General features: G+C 35.7%; 1 protein-coding gene across 1 annotated transcript; it reads left to right on the top strand.

Moving 5' to 3' along the window:
• Positions 1-12918: 12918 nt before the first annotated feature.
• Positions 12919-18497, top strand: LOC133309771 (UDP-D-xylose:L-fucose alpha-1,3-D-xylosyltransferase MGP4-like). Its single transcript, XM_061510617.1, has 4 exons — positions 12919-13389; positions 14075-14236; positions 15195-15410; positions 18288-18497. The coding sequence occupies exons 1-4, from the start codon at positions 12919-12921 to the stop codon at positions 18495-18497; spliced, it is 1059 nt and encodes a 352-aa protein (XP_061366601.1).
• Positions 18498-19694: the final 1197 nt, after the last annotated feature.

Below are 19694 nucleotides of genomic sequence, written 5' to 3'. Positions count from 1 at the left end.
CTTTTTAAGGCTTAGGACCAATCTCAACTAGTGTAGGGTAAAGGTGATGTTGACAAAATTAGAACCTGGCAACCACAATGGGACTTTCTAATGGAAACCCTAGCTAGTCTCCTATTGGGACCTAAGGAGAGGAAGATTTAAAAAATAAAATAAAATAAAAATTGAAAGAGAGACATTTATAGATATCGAACTTGGTTATTCTCCTTACATGTCCAAAATAATACTAGTTTTGAATTATCGTCAACAAACTCATTTATGTTGGACTTAAATGCCCACTTTAAAGAATAATAATGGAAAAAGTGATAGCATTGATGATAATTTTTTCAAAAAAAAAAGTTATTATATATATGCATGCTTATGTTTATCAAAATTTAAACTATCAACCTTTTTAATTAAGTAGTAGTTACTAATACTCACCAATTACTTTATTTTATGAAGATGACGCTACACTTTAAATAGCAAATCTTAATCTGTTGGGTTTCTTATCTTGTGTTAAATGCATGTTTGTATTTTTCACACAAACCTTTATCCTTTTTCCCTCTTTAGAAAGAAAGAATAAACAAACAATTGGTCTGGAGCACATTAGCAAAACGCAGCCATGGCGGTTAATTAGAATTTACTTTAGGATATAATTAATTAAAGGGATAAGTTATTTTACCTATCTTTTTTCTGCCTACTTTTGCCTACTTCTCTTTAATACTGTTAGATCATAATCTTAATAAGAGAAAGATTCGATAAAGATAGTTGAGATTTAGATTTGACGGGGTTAAACAGTGATAGACAAAAATAAACAAAAAAAGAAGTAGATAGAATAACTTGTCCTTAATCAAATGGTGCTCAAATTTTTATACATGCAATGCATAGCTTCGTGATCTGAAGGAAAATGTATCGTAAACGAGGAAACAAGATGTGCTTAATCTGAGTTTATAGGTGAAATGACCAAGAGAAATTAAGCATGAAAAGATTGTTTTCCTTAAATTTAGAGATCATGCTTTGAGCACCTTACAATTTAATTTGAGGCAACAAGTGATATAGGAAGAGACGTTAGACAACTGGTGATCAAGTCTTAAAACGTTGCAAATGTTTCTAATATGTTTACTTTCAAATATACAAGCCGAAGGAAACACCAAACGTTACTTCTACTGTTTCAATTTATAAATCTGTAAAAAAAATATGCATAAAACAATGAAACTCTTGTAAAAATTATCAAGGTTTATTATAATACAATAAAACTATTATATATCGTAAAAATTATCTTTAATTTTTATATTTAAAAAAACAAACTTATAAAAAATATACATATCATTAAAAAAAAAATCTTCCCAATGAGACATTGGTTTTGAAATTGTCATATTGAGACATATACAATGAAACAAGGCAGTGTTAAGAAAATATTTAAATATGAGTTAAGTTGCATTTTATCACCCTAATTTATTAGCTTTATTACACTTTTACCCTGATTTATATTGTTGAACGCATTACACCTTAATTTATAATTATTTAATGTGATATTTCCCATTTAATTTATTGAAAATCAAAACTATTTAATAGTAAATTATTATAAATAGACAGAAATACTCATCTCATTTTTATTTTTATTTTTCATTTCTAACGCATTTCTGGTTTTATTCAGTCTCACCCATGGAAACACTTTTGTAGTTGTTGAGTTCTCTATTATTAACATAGCCTTTTGGCCAACACCTATTTTTCCTCTGTTTACACTCTTAAATAACAAGAGATGAAAGGAATTGTAAAATATTCAGTAGTATTGAATTGATACAAGAGGTACAATATATAGATACACTAATGGGCTTAGCCTAGACCTAACTCAAATCCTATTGAAATAAGAAATTAGATATTTACATATATACAAAAGATTTTTTTTCTAACACTCCCCCTCAAGCTGGAGCGTATGGATCATAAGCTAATTGATCATTAGAGGATACAAAAGTAGTTCTAAATTCACTAGCAAGGACCTTTTCTCGAACAAAGTAACAATCTATTTTGATATGCTTGGTTCTTTCATAAAACACTGGATTAGATGAAATGTGCAGCGCTGCTTGGTTATTACAAATGAGAGTTGCTTGTCCAGTGTCTCCAAACTTGAGCTCACTAAAAAGTTGCTTAAGCCAAATGAGCTCGCAAGTAGTAGTAGCCATAGAGTGGTATTCTGCTTCAGCACTTGATCTAGCAACTACATTTTGTTTCTTACTTTTCTAGGAAATCAATTTGCCTCCAACGAAGATACAATATCCAAAAATAGATCTCCTATTAGTAGGACAACCGGCCCAATCAGCATCAGAGTATCCAACAACTTTAACATGACCTTTATCTTCATATTCAAGGCATTTTCCTGCAGATGTCTTAATATACTTAAGAATGTGAATGACGGCATTCCAATGTTCTTGACATGGACAATTAAGAAATTGACTTACCACACTGCAAATGAAATGTCAGGCCGAGTGACTGTGAGGTAGTTCAATTTTCCAACCAATCTTCTACACTTCTCAGGATCTGAAAAGGGTTCCCCCTGATGTAACGCCCGGCCGCTTCAAGAATAATGACTATCCCCACAAACTAAGATGAGACTTTTCAATGTGCTTTTTCCTCACTCGCACACTTCCCGGGAAAACTTCCCAGGAGGTCACACATCCCAGAATTGCTCCAAGTCAAGCACGCTTAACTATGAAGTTCTTCCGTTCTGGGCTACCGAAAAGTAGATGCATCTTGTTAGTATAAATAGTATCAATTAATTCTTATAAGTTATCCCCAAACTGTGCAGTCTCTTACCTGCACAGTCTTTGGAATACCTCTCTTTCGGGGGTCGATTCGATTCATTCGTTCATGTAACCCCTCGCTGGAAGCCTGTCAGGAGCCGCTCCTTGTCCGTGCCTCTTTGCATCGACGATCACTCCCCACCCTCGTCAGTGCTCGGGATGTTACATACCCACCAGCTTCCGTTTAGTTCGTCCTCGAACCACACCGTACTGGAAGAGAGGCCCTGCTCTGATACCACTTGTAATGCCTGGCAACTTGCAAGGATCAACGACTGTCCCCACACACGAACATGAGACTTTTCAGCGTGCTTTGTCCTCACTCGCACACTTCCCGAGAAAACTTCCCATGAGGTCACCCATCCCAGAATTGCCCCAAGTCAAGCACGCTTAACTATGGAGTTCTTCCGTTCCGGGCTACCAAAAAGTATATGCATCTTGTTAGTATAGGTAGTACCAATTAATTCTTATAAGCTATTCTCAACTGTACCGTCCCATACCAGCACAGTCTCTAGAATCCCCCTCTTTCAGGTGTTGATTCGATTCATTCATGTACCCCCGTCGTTGGAAGCCTGCCAGGAGCCGCTCCTTGTCCATGCCCTTTCGCACCGGCGATCACTCCTCGCCCTCGCCAATGCCTGGGATGTTACATGCCCACCAACTTCCGCCTGATTCGTCCTCGAACCACACCGTACTGGAAGAGAGGCTCTGCTCTGATACAACTTGTAATGCCCGGTCACTTCAAGAATAATAACTATCCCCACAAACTAACACGAGACTTTTCAATGTGATTTTTCCTCACTCGCACACTTCCTGAGAAAACTTCCCAGGAGGTCACACATCCCAGAATTGCTCCAAGTCAAGCACGCTTAACTATGGAGTTCTTCCGTTCCAGGCTACCGAAAAGTAGATGCATCTTGTTAGTATAGGTAATACCAATTAATTTTTATATGTTATCCCCAAACTATGCAGTATCATACCTGCACAGTCTTTGGAATCCCTTTCTTTCGGGGATCGATTCGATTCATTCGTTCATGTAACCCCCCCGCTGGAAGCCTGTCAGGAGTCGCTCCTTGTTCGTGCCTCTTTGCACCGGCGATCACTCCCCGCCCTCGTCAGTGCTCGGGATGTTACACTTGATTTGGTAGAAGCTTGACACTTGGATCCATAGGAGTATCAACAGACTTAGAATTTAACAACTTCAAGAATATCCAGAGCATATTTCCTTTGAGATATCACAACTCCATCTTTAGATTGGGCCACCTTAATTCCCAAGAAATATCGAAGTCTCCCAAGATCCTTGGTCTAAAAATGATGACATAAATGTTGTTTCAACTGAGTTATCCCATGATTATCACTACCTGTAATGACAATATCATCCACATATACCACCAAGTAGATAGATCCAGAAGCTAAATGATGATAAAAGAGAGAATGGTCAGCTTCACTCCAAGTCATACCAAATTGTTGAACAACACTGCTAAATTTGTCAAACCAAACTCTTGGAGATTGCTTGAGACCATATAGAGACTTGCAAAGACGACAAACAAGACCTGACTCCCCCTAAGCAACAAATCTAGGAGTTTGCTCTATATAAACTTCCTCTACAAGATCACCACGAAGAAAATCATTCTTAATACCAAGTTGATAGAGAGGTCAGTGGCAAATAGCAGCCATGGCAATAAAGAGGCGAACAGTAGGCATTTTCGCCACAAGAGAAAAAGTATCAACAAAATTCAATACAAACACTTGAGTGAAACCCTTTGCCACCAAGCGAGCTTTAAGACGATCCACTTGACCATCAGGACCAACCTTAACTGCATAAATCCACCTGCAACCAATAACAGATTTTCCAGATGGAAGAGGGACCAGATCCCAAGTACCTGTAATGAAGGGCACTCATTTCTTCAATTATAGTTTGTCTCCATCCAAAATGTGAAAGTGCATCACCTATAGTCTGAGGAATAGACGCAGAAAACAATGAGGAAAGACATGAATAATATGATAAAGAAAAACGATGGTAACTAATATTAATTGTATACCTGGCCGGAGGGCGAGTATCACGAGTACCCTTATGAATAGCAATGGGAAGGTCACTAGCCGAAGGTGGGACCGAAGCTAAGGGAGGAGATGCAGTTGGATATGAGTCCACAGAAACATCTAAAGAACTATGTTGTAACTCATCAGGAGAAGAAGTGATAGAAGGAGAGTCAGAAACATGGACTGATAAAAGCGGAAGGTATTCAAAGGAGTCATAAGGGAGAGATAACTGAACAGAATTAGTGTCCGCATGAGTAGTAGAAGAGCCAAAAAAAAGGGAACTGATTCAAAAAGGAAACATCGGCCGAGATAAAGTATCGATGTAAAGTTCGAGAGTAACAACATAACCCTTTTGAGATCGAGGATAACCCAGAAAAATACATTTATGAGACTTAGGAGCTAGTTTATCCAAGCCTGGACCAAGATGATGAACAAAACATGTAGAACCAAACACATGTGGGGTCAAAGGATATAAAACTTAATGGAAAAACAAAATAGAGTAAGGCACCTGATGATGAAAAACAAATGAGGGTATGTGATTAATGAGATAGCATGTAGTGAGTATAGCATCACCCCAGAATTTGTAAGGAACATGGCCATCAATTAACAAAGCACGAGTAGTTTCAACAAGATTACGGTTCTTGCACTCGGCTACACCATTTTGTTGGGGTGTATGAGGGCAAGATGTTTGATGAAGAATGCTATGAGACAAAAAAATTGTTGAAACTAATGAGATATACTCATATGCATTATCACTACGAAACGTATGAATAGGAATACCAAATTGAGTTTTTATTTCATTATAAAATAACTGGAAAAACAGAAAATAACTCAGAACGATTTTTCATTAAAAATAATTAAGTACATATGAAATAATCATCAATAAAAGTAACAAAATACTTAAATCCTAAAGTAGAAGGATAACGACTTGGTCCCCAAATATCAGAGTGGACCATAGAAAAAGGGGACAAAGCTTGACAACTTGGAAATGTACTACGAGTATGTTTCCCAAGCTGACAAGACTCACAATTTAAACTAGAAAGAGACTATAAATGTGGAACCATCTTCTTTAGCTTTACAAGTCTTGGATGACCCAGACGAGCATGTATAGTAAGAGGAGAATCCACAGTGGAGCAGGCTGAAGAAGAAGGAAACAGTTGATAAAGGCCATGAGACTCGCATCCTTTGGTAATCTCCTTCCCTGAACTCCGATCCTGAAAGTTAATAGAGGTTTTAGTAAAAGAAACAACACAATTAATGAATTTTTTCATACAACTAATAGAAAGTAAGTTAAAAGGAGAATCTGGAACATAGAGAACATGATCCAGAGATAAATGAGGTAAAAGAAGAACCGTGCCAATCTCACGGGATTGGACTAGAGACCCATTGGCCATAGTAATAGTAGGAAATGAACCAGTGGTACAAAGGAAAGTGACTAAGGACTTATTACCAGAAATGTGATCAGAAACCCCAAAATGAAGAGTCCAAGGGCCTAGAGAGTGTAACTGAGAGATTCCAGCAAAAGAATTACCAGTGGGAGCAATGGATGCAATAGGACCTAATGCTTGCTTCTCAAACCACCAAGTCACAAATTCATTAAGAAGAATGGTCGGAGGTTGCGCAACGAAAGGTAACCCTGGAGTATGAGTGCTAGAGGAAGCCTGAGCAATATAAGCATTCCGAGGAGGTTAAGGTAGCTTTCCATGAAGCTTCCAACAACGGTCAACAGTATGATTGGTCTGATGACAATGAGTGCATAGTAGATTTCCCTATAGGGTTTATGTCCACGACCATAACCCTGAGCAGTAAGGGAAGAGGAGTCAACAGTGTCAACTGGAGGTACATGGGTCATAGGAGGTGCTGATGGTGTAGATGGCTTAGGTGGAATCCCAAGCAAAGTAGACATCACAGAATCCAGTGTAGGAATTATAGCAGATCCCAAAATCTGATCCCGATTTGCAGACAAATGGAAAGGTAAACCATATAAAATAAACAACATAAAAGGGTATTATGATGTTCCTGCTCCTTAGTAACATCACCAGTAAGGGGCAGAAGTTTGTTAAGATCATGAAGCAAACTCTTATCTTTCCCCAAATATTCAAACATAGGACAATTGAAGTCCCGAGGAGTAAAGGTAGTCATCAATTTCTGACACACACCATAGAGTTGTTGTGTATCATTGGTGTACAATGCCTTTGTCTAATCCAAATAGCTTCATAGGTATTGGCAGGTTGAAAAATCTGCTTAGTCGATGGATAAAGAGTAGCTTTAATGAGACTACACAATTGAGCATCAATCATCTTCCATCGTGTGCGCTCATTAGCCGCAATAGAAGCAGCCTTAGTAGTGAGATGGGTTGTATAATCCTGCTCATCTAACCAAAGTCTCAGATCTGATGATCAAGAATCATAGCAATTTATCCACACTCAGTGGAGCAAGGATATAATTGGAAAAAATAGTAGACTCCGACTTGGGGCAACCAGAGACCCAAAAACATAAGAGATAGGGGAATCCATAATCAAGATTAGAAAAATATCAGAAAGACAGATCACACAACTAACCAGTAGAAGAGGGATTTGTGCGTCAACAAAAAATGATGCCAAAACACCAAAACAGGACCAGATCTAGAACCATTGCGTGAGACGAGAAGAACGCAACCAGCCACGGCCGGAACGGAGCCACCATATGCCGCCACACACCGCCTGACCAGAGAGTGAGGCGTACCTTGCACTCGAGCGTGAGGGCGCGTGTGGAACCCTTTGGAGACGGGACCGGTGCAGACATGACTGCGCCGCCTAGACAAGTATGTCGGTAGGTGGATCGTCGAAAATGGCCACTAGACGATGGTGGTTGACAGAGTTGAGGCTTCAACGGGGTTCTGACCTCTGAAGCGGAGAGAAAGGTTCAGCAACGATGAAAATACGATAGAAGAAGGAAGGAAACGTCTGAAAACTGACAAAGAGACAGTACTCGGATTTTTTTTTTGAAAAGACGATGAACAGTGGGTTCACCGGAAAAATAAACGGATCAAGGTTCCTTTCATTAGGCTCTTCATACCATGTTAAATAACAAGAGATGAAACAAATTGTAAAATATTCAGTAGTATTGAATAGATACAAGAGGTACAATATATAGATACACTAATTGGCTTAGCCCAGACTTAACTCAAATCCTAATGAAATAAGAAAATAGATATTTACAAATATACAAAAGATATTCTTTCTAACATACACTAATAGAATCTTTGCATTCCTCTTATAGCACTAACAATGGTACAGAGAGAAATTCAGTTTCAACTCCAAACATAACTCTATATATTAAACAATTTTATTGCTCGAGTTCATCTAAGAAATTAAGGAACTTAATAGACTATGCTCTAATAGCAACAAAAAATAAAGGGTATAGTAACTCAAACCCAACTTTAACAACTGTGTTAGTTCAAGCCACATTCAATTGGTCAAGCTTGCACCTCATGTCTTCAATTCTTCATATACAAGTTCAAGGTACTCGTGAAATTCTTCCCGTGAATGCAGCTAAATTAAGTTATTGATATGGACTCATACTAAATAGGATTAAGGGTTGAACCCATCAAGAGGCCCAATAAAAAAGCTTAAGAAATAAGGAAACATGTTCATTCAGCGTACGAGTCATCTCGCAAATATACAACTGGAGTGAAAATAGTTCAGAGCTCCTAGGCCTCCTCAGTAGCCAATGACCGAAGGACAAACACACGGTTCCAACTAGATCTATTTAGCGTAGCCTATTATAAAGAATCATTTCAACCCAAAAGCTTAAGCTTGTAAGTGATGGGCCTTTAATGATTTTATATTTTATCTCTCTAACACACTCCCTCACGTAAAAATCTTTTGGGCTTGAAGCGTGGATATTGCATAGACCCATTTTTTGGTTATACCTTGTGCTGACTTAATTCCACTAAAAAGTGGGGGCGGTAAGGATTGAACTTGTGATATTGTGGTTACCTTGATTCTTATACCATTATAAGCAACAAATTTAACTCAACAACTTAAGCTTGTAAGTGAAAATTCAATCAATGATTTTATATTATATATCTTTAACATGTAAAGAACCATTTCAACCTAAAAGCTTAAATTTGTAAATGATGGGCTTTTAATGGTTTTATGTTATATCTCTCTGACACTTATAAATACAGAATAGGTTGTAGAGGCCATATGAATCCATCGATGGGATTGAATGTTGCCATTCTAACTTCTAAGGTAACATAAACAGGTTATATCATCATTATATAGAAGGCTCAAAGCCCAAATATGATCATATTCTCCACTATAACTTAAGCTTATTGATCATATATCGATTTGAACGCAGGAGTGCCTTGTGGATACCTCTCTGCATCTGTCTCATCCAAGCAAAGATCTCAAGCATCAGTATAACTATCTTGCGAAAGCATCCCGCGACAGATCACCTTAGACACCAGCAATGAGTATGCTTCAGACTTCAACTGAACCATATTCAACCATATGTAGTCAAGCCCAATATCTCTTGGACTGATCAATTGTCTTAGAGAAGAAAAAAGATATAAATATTTAATCAATAAATTAGGATGGCAAAATGTAAAATTTACGAGTGTTCATTCTCTTGAGATTTTTTTTTTGAATGTACTATAAGTTGATGAGGGTGCATTCTTGATTAAAATTATCTTATATAAGACTTAGCTTTACTAAAAAAATTTGAACTAATAAAAAAATTTGTATTATATTAAAAACATTGTAGGTGTTAGGCAATAGCTCTAAATTTCTAATCAATACTTTTTCTATGTGAAATGAATAATTAAAAGAATTTATCAATAGGTTGGGGCAAAAAATTATACAATTCTAATTTTTATATTAAAATTACACATACTTTTTCTTATTAAAAAGATAAACAATATCGTATCATTTTTTTCGCTTTCAAAATTAGTAACGGCACAAGTCTATACCATTTTAAATTGTAATGCTTAAACATCTTTTGATTTATTATTATTATTTTTTGGTAATTAGAAGGGTGGACACCCCAAAAAAAAACTAACAAACAATAATACAATGGGTTCTAAACACCTGAGCTAAATTAGCCTGAAACAAAATACTAATCCCCGAAGGGGGAGAGGAGAAACAACACCTATCAGCCATGTTTGGGTGATCAAGAGGAAGGTTTAATAGTCAATCTGTATAATAGTTCACCTCCCTATAGATGTGAACCAAAGACATTCACAGCTTCTAAGCTTCTAGTTAACCATGCTCGTATTTGAGTCACTAGATGAGACTCACGAGCAGCGTCACCCTTCCTGGTGAGCATAATGACACCATTAGTAGAGTCACTTTCTAAAATCACATTTCTCCAACCTCTATGCCAAGCCAATTCAAATCCACTCAAGATGCCCCATAACTCAGCTGTTAGTGTCGAACAAACATCCACTTTGTTTTCAAATCAGACCAGCCATTTACCATCATTGTCCCTGATCACCCCTCCACAAGCTGTAGGACCTGGATTACCTCTTGATGCTCCATCGTGTTAATTTTAACTGATCCATGCTTATGAGGGTGCCATTTAATATATGCCTCTATATACGAGGGGGAAGGCAGCTATTTTTGCTTTTAAATAATGGCCTTATGGATTATAGGCAGTCTTTGCTGCATGAATTATGGATTCATTATCATCTAGACAAGATGGGCAGTGCATGTGTCATTGGCTCCAATGAGCATTCCACACTCTAGTGGGCAGACGGTGATGCATAAGCTTCTAGCGATGCAATTTCATGTGTTATTGTCCTTTCCAACCCCAAACACAAGACCAAATTGAGGACTCAAACTCACTTGTAGAAGAATCTGATTTCAGCATCTCATATAAAGCTTTTACTGTTATATATAATGAACCAATCAGCTTCCCCTTTCTTTTGTCAGCTCCATCCTATGGATATGGAGGAAGACAGCTGAGAACAATATGGATCACATTTTCTGGCAGCCACCTGGATAGGAAATCAGTGTCCCAATCCCCATTTTCTTTGACATACTCCATAGCTTTCTTGTTGATCTTTTGTTAAGGGACATTGTTAAAGGTTAGTTCACTAAGCTTGCAGTCAAATGGTCCCCACATATCACGCCAAAACTCAACCTTACTACCATCCATAAATAAAACTCTATATTTTTACCAAACTACTATACTATAATATATTAAAAAGACCTAATGAATATCTTGGGAAATGTACCAGTTTTTTAAATTCAAATAAAATTTTTAAAAAAATATAATTAAACGATAACATACATAATTAGATTAAAAAAAATTGTTAGAGATATATAAAATCATTAATGTAGCATTACCTACTAGTTTAAGCTCTTGAGTTGAATTGGTTCTTTATAAGGTATCAGAGAGCTTCGGTATTACGGGTTCGATTCTCACTGCCCCTTTTTTTTTTCTTGAGGAATTTCTTAAACTTTTGAGTTAAATTAGTTATTTATAAAAATAATTTTGAAATTTAAAAAAATAAAATAACAAATGTTATTGTTTCAAAAAAAAAATTAATATGCATAATTATACTTTAATTTAATAAAAAATAAATAAATGAAAGGATGAGGTTGGAGTCCCGTTAAGCAACGTTATCCTAATCCTAACCTAACCACAATCATCAGATGCATTAAGTATAACTACCACAACAATATTTTCACAATTTGTTGAGTTACTCTCAACAGATACTGCATCCAAAAAAGGTCAAAATATGGATCCTCACCAATTTAATCATCGACCCGATCAAGATTTCCATGCACTGAATATAATGGCATATCTAGGCAATAAAAAGAAAAACAAAACAAAAACAAAAAACATTAGGCAATGACAGTTGAATTTATTTATTTTACATTAATGGAAAAAATGTTCGATAAACCAAAGTTCTTTCTCTTATCCAGTTTCTGTCTGAACTAATAAAAAACTTATAGACAACTTAAACAGAGCTGCTAACGCAATTTAAAAATTACCACTAGCAGACAATGATGCATATTCCCACATCATTTAAACAAAATATAAAAAAAAAATGGCCAATAAGATTAACAATATACCAATTCAGCAAAAATAAAATAACACTGGGTGATTGGGTATTATATTGACTTGTAGGTAACGTGCAATTAACATACCATAAATAATTACATTATATATTAAGATGAGAGCATCTAAATAGTTCTTCTCACACACTTCACATTTATAGTCATTCTTGTTCTTGTCATAACCTTAAATGCAACCATGTTAATTATTCAATAATGTGTAACACTATAACCTGATATAGCACCCAAAAAGGTTGTTAATTGTTTAAAAAAAATTCACAAATATTCTCAATTGTCAAACTCATAACTGTAATGAAATGGTAAAAAGAAATTTATAAATGGAATCTCATTTAAACAAGAGACATAAGTCTACCTGATAATCCCAAAAAATAACCATTGAATCTATTACTCATAAAAACCACTGAACGAGACACAAGTTAATATGTTGTCAAAGGAATATCAAAAAACATTAATTTTCAAGCAGAGAGTTAAAAAAAAAAAAAAAAAAACAAGAGAATTCAAAAAGGATAAGTCATTATTTTAATTTAAACAAACAAAGCATAAATCATGACAATCAAGAAAGAATAAAAAAAAAAATTTAATTCTTATTTTATTTTATTTTATATACTTTTTTATGACCTTAAATGTTATTATTGCTATCAATTCTATTTGTTTATTATTTATTCAATTTTTTTTTTAATTTAATTTTTCTTAGATTAATCCAATAAATGAACCAACCAACACCTAAATCTATTGGCAAGCAGAACAAGCTTTTGGCCCATGGATAAAAGAAACTCACCTAGGCCCACTATTAAGAGAAAGACAAAGAATTTAATAATAATAAAACAAAAACCTAGTCCATAAACAAAAATCTAGAAGCATAAACTTATTAACAACGTGGATAGTCTCAAACTGGACCTGCAAATGCAATGTTCCAACATCACTTTGATCGAGTACGAGGAATGTGTTCATGACTTTGCCCCTTCACTTCGATTCTCAGATCTTAAATCTAATGGTGCCATTGCCAATCACAGCAACGCTCTATTCTCCAACCACCAATGTCATCCTTTATGCACAGAAGAACCTCTCACTCTCCATTTTCCATTTCACCTCATTCTTCAACCAATTCTCAAAGACCCATGTCCATTTTCAGCCCCACCACACTCCTAGTCCTCTTCTCTCTCGTTCTTGTCATGGGTTTCTTCTCCCCTTGGGTGGCCATGCCCCAAGGTATCATCTTTTCAACTTCCAAACCTGCTATCTCCAAATGGGGTCTCTACACATTGCCACAAGCACTCTCCTTTGTGGCCAAGAATGGCACTGTCATTGTCTGCATTGTGAGCCAACCCTACTTGCCATTCCTCAACAATTGGTTGATAAGCCTCACCAGGCAAAAGCATCAAGACAAGGTCCTTGTCATCGCTGAGGACTACCCTTCACTCTATAAGGTCAACGAGCGTTGGCCTGGCCATGCTGTACTCATTCCACCTGTGCTTGACGCTGATGCTGCCCATAAGTTTGGTTCTCAGGTGTGTAATTCCTAGCATCTAGCTTCTTCTACCTTTCCAGTCACAAGGACTTAATGATATTACTTAGTGTTTTGATTAATGGGCATTTACTTTTATCCAGTAATAAGGACTTGTAGCTAAATACAGCGTGTAACATTTGTTGCTTCCTGCTTGTTCTGCTTATCCAATTGGAAGAAATTGGTTTTTTAATTATTTGTTCTGGCTCAAAATTTGTTTTCATGATCTGGTGACTTGAATTAGTGTTACTATCCTCAATTCCTCATGTTAGAAATAGAAACCCAGCTGATTTTTGTGCTAGAAAATGCCATTCTGTTTTTGTAAACCTTTAGACAAGGAATTTCTAATATGCTAATTAATGCTATGCCAGAATTGCTGGGTGTTCACCTTTAAATCATACATGCCGTCATATTACCATTGCTTTTGTTTAGTTGCCTTTGATACACTAATGTAGACCTTATGAACTGATTTGATGATGTTTTAGTGAACACCTTCACTTTTTTCACAATGTTTCCAATTGTAATGAAGGCTATATTCCTAGGATCTGAGAGAAATATTGACACATATTTGCCATCTCATGTAGTGCTTTCCATGCTCATATCTTTAATGAACTTAATCATTGGGTCCATTTCTTCTCCGTGTTTGGTGCTGAATTTTAGAATCAATGCTTGTTTACTTCATTGTTTAGGGTTTCTTCAACTTTACAGCCAGGAGGCCACGCCATCTGCTGAATATTTTGGAGCTTGGATATAATGTAATGTACAACGATGTTGATATGGTTTGGTTGGCTGATCCATTTCCTTATCTGCAAGGGAATCATGATGTGTACTTTACAGATGATATGACTGCAGTAAGTATGCTAATCTATATATATTATTTATGTTTCTTCTGCATTTCTTCTTAAGCATTTCAATTTTTAATATGTGTGTAATAAACTACATGCTAAATCAATGCTGGATACTTGTTGTCCAGGATAATACTTTTCCTATGTACTTAATATATAAGGCATGATTCATAGTGCCTCTAATGATTGGAGATCTTTCTTACAAATTTAATTCTGGTTTTTTATAATTTTAGCATTTGTAATTGAATGGTATATTATGCAGCTCATTTGTTTTATTATCCTACAATATTGTCAGACAAAGGGTAAGTGCAATCTTATTGGAATGGGATTTAAAATGATCATTATTTTCACTAGATCTTTCATCTAGATACACTTCAACTACCAAACTAATTTGCATATACTTTATGCAAGCTGAATAATTCCATGTTGTTGGGGGCAAAACAAGATAGTCGTAAAACCATTATCATTTTTGATAAATTTTGAACATACAACAAGGGATCGATCTTGTTTCATCTACATTGACTTATGACTAGCACATGGATGGGATTGAGTGATAATGTTTGTAGTAATTAGAATCCAAATATTGTTGATCAGTAGCCTGTATACTGATTTTGCTAATCTACAAATCTAATATATGCTGATGAAACATCCTAAGATCCAGGACATTACTTAAAGTATACCGGTAAAAGTTCAACACATAGATATCCTACTTGTTTGGTTCTCTTAGGATTATCTTACCTATTAGAGATAAAAAAAGATAATTATGAATGCATTCAAGTAATGTCAAAATAGATGCCATTGTGAAGGCCTGCTGGAGGGCTTGCTGATGTACCCTAAGGTGCATTAATCAGGCTCTAATCCTATTTTATTATTTCCTTCTGAATTTATGTTGCTTTTCTAGAGTGATTCTGTTTTGCTCTTGTATTATTGATTTTTGTCATTTTTTATTTCTTTGTGATACCAGATCAAACCATTGAACCACTCTCATGATTTGCCACCACCAGGAAAAAAGGGTCGCCCTTACATATGTAGTTGCATGATTTTCCTTCGGCCTACTGATGGGGCAAAGTTAGTGATGAAAAAGTGGATTGAGGAACTTCAAATTCAGCCATGGTCTAAAACCAAGAAATCTAATGATCAACCTGCTTTTAACTGGGCTTTGATGAAGACTGAAAAAGAGGTTGGTTGAATTTGTTTTTTATTTTCCTTCCAGTTTGTATAGTTATTATAAACTTCATACAAATATATGATGACAGCTTATTTCCTTAAGATTTTTCTTTTAGAACACTTTGATAGTAAATTAGGATGTTTGTTTCTGATGAAGTAGCACCACTCATGCTATTGTATGCTTCAATATGAATCTCAACTTGACAGTTTCACTGGTATGAATTATATAATTTATTGCTTATCCAAGTTTGACTTCTAGACATGACTATAGTTGAAAATACTCTAAGCATTCTACCCAGATCTAAAACAAAAGTACAGCAAAAAATAAATTTATATTTGACAATTCTTTGTGGCTGATCAGGCATTACAGGCTTCAGTACAAATCTTATGTTCAAATTGATATTGCTTTTTAAGGTTTATGCCCCCTTTTAGTTTTACGAATTTACAGTCTAACTGGTGTAAAACACCCTAAAGATTCCCCCCTATTCCCTAGAATTTAAAGGAAAATACACAGAGGAAAAACAATTTTTTTTTTATGATTCTTTCTGGTTGATTTTCGTCAAGTATGTGACAAATGCCAATATTTGAATGTTTCTTCATTGAATCCAGTTTTAGTGCTGGATGATCACCTAGCGTTTAGATCGTTGTTAGTTCTAACTTCTGAATGAATATTCTTTCCTACCTTTATGATCAATGATTTCACTCAACATCAACATCAACATCAACAACACATTTATCCCAAATTAATTGGGGTCGGTGGTAGATGAACCCACATGAAAAATACAAAATGGTTGAAAAAAAGTTTTAAAAAAAAAAAAAAAAAAAAAGCCAAAAATAAATAAATAAAAATAAACAAATAAAATAAAAATATAAAATAAGATAAAATAAAATAACAATATATGTATATATAAATAAATAAAAGTAAAAAAGAAAGGGACAAGAAGAAGTGGGGGAAATGAAGGGGAAAAGGACTAAAAAGGGACCATCTGGAACATAGGAATAACAGCGGGTCTAACCCTCCACCATACTTATAGCTTTTCTCCATTCCGTTCTAAGACATACTGTCCGCCAATCTATATCCCACTCCATTAAATCTTGTTTTACTACTTTCCCCCAAGTAAGCTTTGGCCTACCTCTGCCTCTTTTTGTGTTGAGCTCTTGGTAACAAACTTCTGTTCTTACAGGAGCATCCATGGGTCTTCTCATCACGTGCCCAAACCACCTCAATCTATGTTCTCTCATCTTCTCGGCTACCGGTACTACTCCGACCTTTCGTCGAATATCTTCATTTCTTATCTTATCCATCCTTGTGTAACCACACATCCACCTTAACATCCTCATCTCTGCTACTCCCATCTTATGCTCATGTTGCCTATGTGCTGGCCAGCATTCTGCTCCATATAGCATTGCCGGTCTTACTGCCGTTTTATAGAATTTTCCTTTTAACTTCAGGGGGATTTTGCGGTCACACAAAAATGCAGATGCACTGCGCCATTTCATCCACCCTGCTCTGATTCTGTGATTTACATCCTCATCAATCTCTCCTCCGTTTTGTAAAATGGAGCCCAAGTATTTAAAAGCATCTTTTTTGGGTACCTCTTGACCATTTAGATGCACAGGTTCTTGGTCCTCATCTCGTACCAGAGAAAACTCACACTTCAGATACTCAGTCTTGCTTCGACTTAATGTGAATCCTCTGGATTCCAATGTGCTTCTCCACAATTCAAGTTTTTTATTAACACCCTCCTTGCTCTCATCAATAAGCACAATATCGTCTGCAAAAAGCATACACCATGGCACTTCCTCTTGAATATCTTTTGTTAGTTCATCCATAACTAAGGCAAAAGAGGTAAGGACTTAGAGCCAACCCTTGGTGTACACCTACCGTGATAGGAAAATAACTTGATGATCCGTTACAAGCTTTTACACATGTAGTAGCCCCATCATACATATCCTTGATTGCCTTTACATACTTTAATGGAACCTTTTTCTTCTCCAGGACCCACCATAAAACTTTCCTTGGAACCCTATCGTATGCTTTCTCAAGGTCTATGAACACCATATGCAAGTCCTTTTTCTTTTCTCGGTATCTTTCCATTAGTTGTCGCATCAAGAAAAAGTGGAGATTGTATTGCGTCTTATCTTTAGACTTTAGTGGGTTACTCTCTTTTATTCTTAGTTGGCCAATAATTTAAAGTTTAAAGGAAAATTTTCACTACGAGACCCTTATTCTGTCCTTTTCCTGCAATTTGAATATCTATGTCTTATTCCATTGAACACTATATCTTGCAGATGAATTTCTGTTGTACTATGTAATGTATCATGGATGATTTCTGTTCAATTAGAAAGAAAATACATGCAATTTCTTTACTCAACCCCTTCTAAAACCAGGAATTTGTCTTTCATACCCAGTTTCAACTCTCAACAAAATGAATCTTCTGTTTCTGAAAGTGAAAATTATGTTCATATGTTCAATGAAAGGAGTGTTCATTTTGGCACCCCAAATATTCTGCTTTAATGGTTTTAAGATTTGTATTAAAATCTTGATAACAAGAGAGTGTGTTTATCTTTATAACATGGTTTTAAGTTTTTGGGTTGAATTAGTTCTTTATATGGTATCAAAGCCTCAGTGACCAAGTGGTAACGAGTTCAATTCTCACTGTCCCGCACTTTCTCTTGTGGAATTTCTTAGCACAAGTAAGTAGGTCTGTGCATTGTCCACCCTTCAAGCTCAGTTGGCTCTCTTGTGAGGGGGCGTATTAGATATATATAAACCACTAATGCCGCCTTACCCAAAAACTTAAGCTTTTAGGTTGAATTGATTCTTTACATAACATATAAAATGCATTATTCTATTTTTCATGATTGTTTGTTTCATGGCTCTCTGCAGGTGGATCTTTACCTGTTGCCCCAAGCAGCATTCCCTACAGGAGGACTATATTTCAAGAACAAAACATGGGTTAAGGAAACTAAAGGAATGCATGTTATAATTCACAATAACTATATCATAGGTTTTGAGAAGAAAATAAAGCGATTTCGTGACTATGGACTCTGGTTGGCGGATGATTATGCATTTGAGTCCCCTCTAGGTAGGTTATGATTCTTTGGAGGATACAAAATTAACATGTCCATATTCTGCTTTGATACATACAATGCAAGCATTTAGATTCACAACATCATGCATGCTTCCTTCCAATTTGGTCATCCTGGTTGTTGACTGAAGACATTTGAACTGTAGCTGTCTGTCAGCACTCAGAACACGCCATTGGCTGATTAATGGTTACTCAAAAGCCAGTTGAATATAAGCTGTTAATGGGTTGACAAATGTGGTCCCTTCTCACCAATTCAGCATGCATGTTTTTATCTCAAGTGGGGCCATTTTAGATTTTCCCTACTTTTTCTTTTCCCTTTTTCACTTTAGTGGTCAAAAGTAGATATAATTTCAACGCCCAAATAAATTGTAGAATCTTTCTTTGATTGATGCTTAGGGTTGTGTAGAGTAGGATTGTCTTAAAAAAGAAAGAAAAAACGTTTGATTCTCATTACAGTGCATGATACTGATCAATCAGCAAGCATGTGTGAAATATATTAAGGGGTTTGTATTTGTCATTTAACATGACACAACAAATTTTTCTACGCACAATATTTTGTGGAGTCCACACTTTTTGAAGAAAAAAAGAAAAAGAAAATTACGGCACGTAAAACGAATCTCTATAACATTACACAATCATTTTTTTTACAACATAACTCTTATAAAATTCATATATTATATCATTGTTTCTTTGTCCTCTACTTTTTGTAATTGAAAGATCAGCTTATCAAGACGCTCCTAGTTGCGCCTGCTCGTGCGCTTGAAGAAATATTAATCAAAGGCTTAAAATATAATAAATATGAGTATCAATGGGTCCTGGGCCTGTTATTTGGGAGTAAAAATATCTTACGTATACAAAAAAATTTCATGTCTTGGACCTTTGAATCACGCTTGATGTTGCTTGTGCCACCTCAAATTGTTATCAGATGAACATGTACATTTTTTTTTATAAACTATTCTATATCTGATCACCGATGGACGTTACTAATTCAAATTCGAGCTGGGTAGATCTACAAGTAAATCAAAACTCTCTTGTTTTAACATAACTGCTTACGTAGAGCTCAAACTCAAAACCATTGGTTAAATTAAAATAACTCTTGATACGTATTTGATAATAACATATACTTTTTTAATAAAAAGGGCATGATCATTTTATATTCATGGAATATACTGTTGTAAATAATATTTAGTTATTTATTTATTTGT

The sequence above is a fragment of the Gastrolobium bilobum genome, unplaced genomic scaffold, assembly GCF_033153095.1.
Source record: "Gastrolobium bilobum isolate Gb01-03AN ecotype WA unplaced genomic scaffold, APGP_CSIRO_Gbil_v1 utg11564, whole genome shotgun sequence".
Taxonomy (NCBI): Eukaryota; Viridiplantae; Streptophyta; class Magnoliopsida; order Fabales; family Fabaceae; genus Gastrolobium; species Gastrolobium bilobum.
Note: the sequence above shows the minus strand (reverse complement) of the source record. Positions and strands in the feature narration are given on the sequence as shown.

Excerpts from the sequence above, each read along its gene's own strand:
- LOC133309771 (XM_061510617.1), top strand. The coding sequence starts at position 12,919 with ATGTCATCCTTTATGCACAGAAGAACCTCTCACTCTCCATTTTCCATT. Across the intron at positions 13,390-14,074 it reads CCCATAAGTTTGGTTCTCAG|GGTTTCTTCAACTTTACAGC; the intron begins GTGTGTAATTCC and ends TTCATTGTTTAG. Across the intron at positions 15,411-18,287 it reads TGATGAAGACTGAAAAAGAG|GTGGATCTTTACCTGTTGCC; the intron begins GTTGGTTGAATT and ends GGCTCTCTGCAG.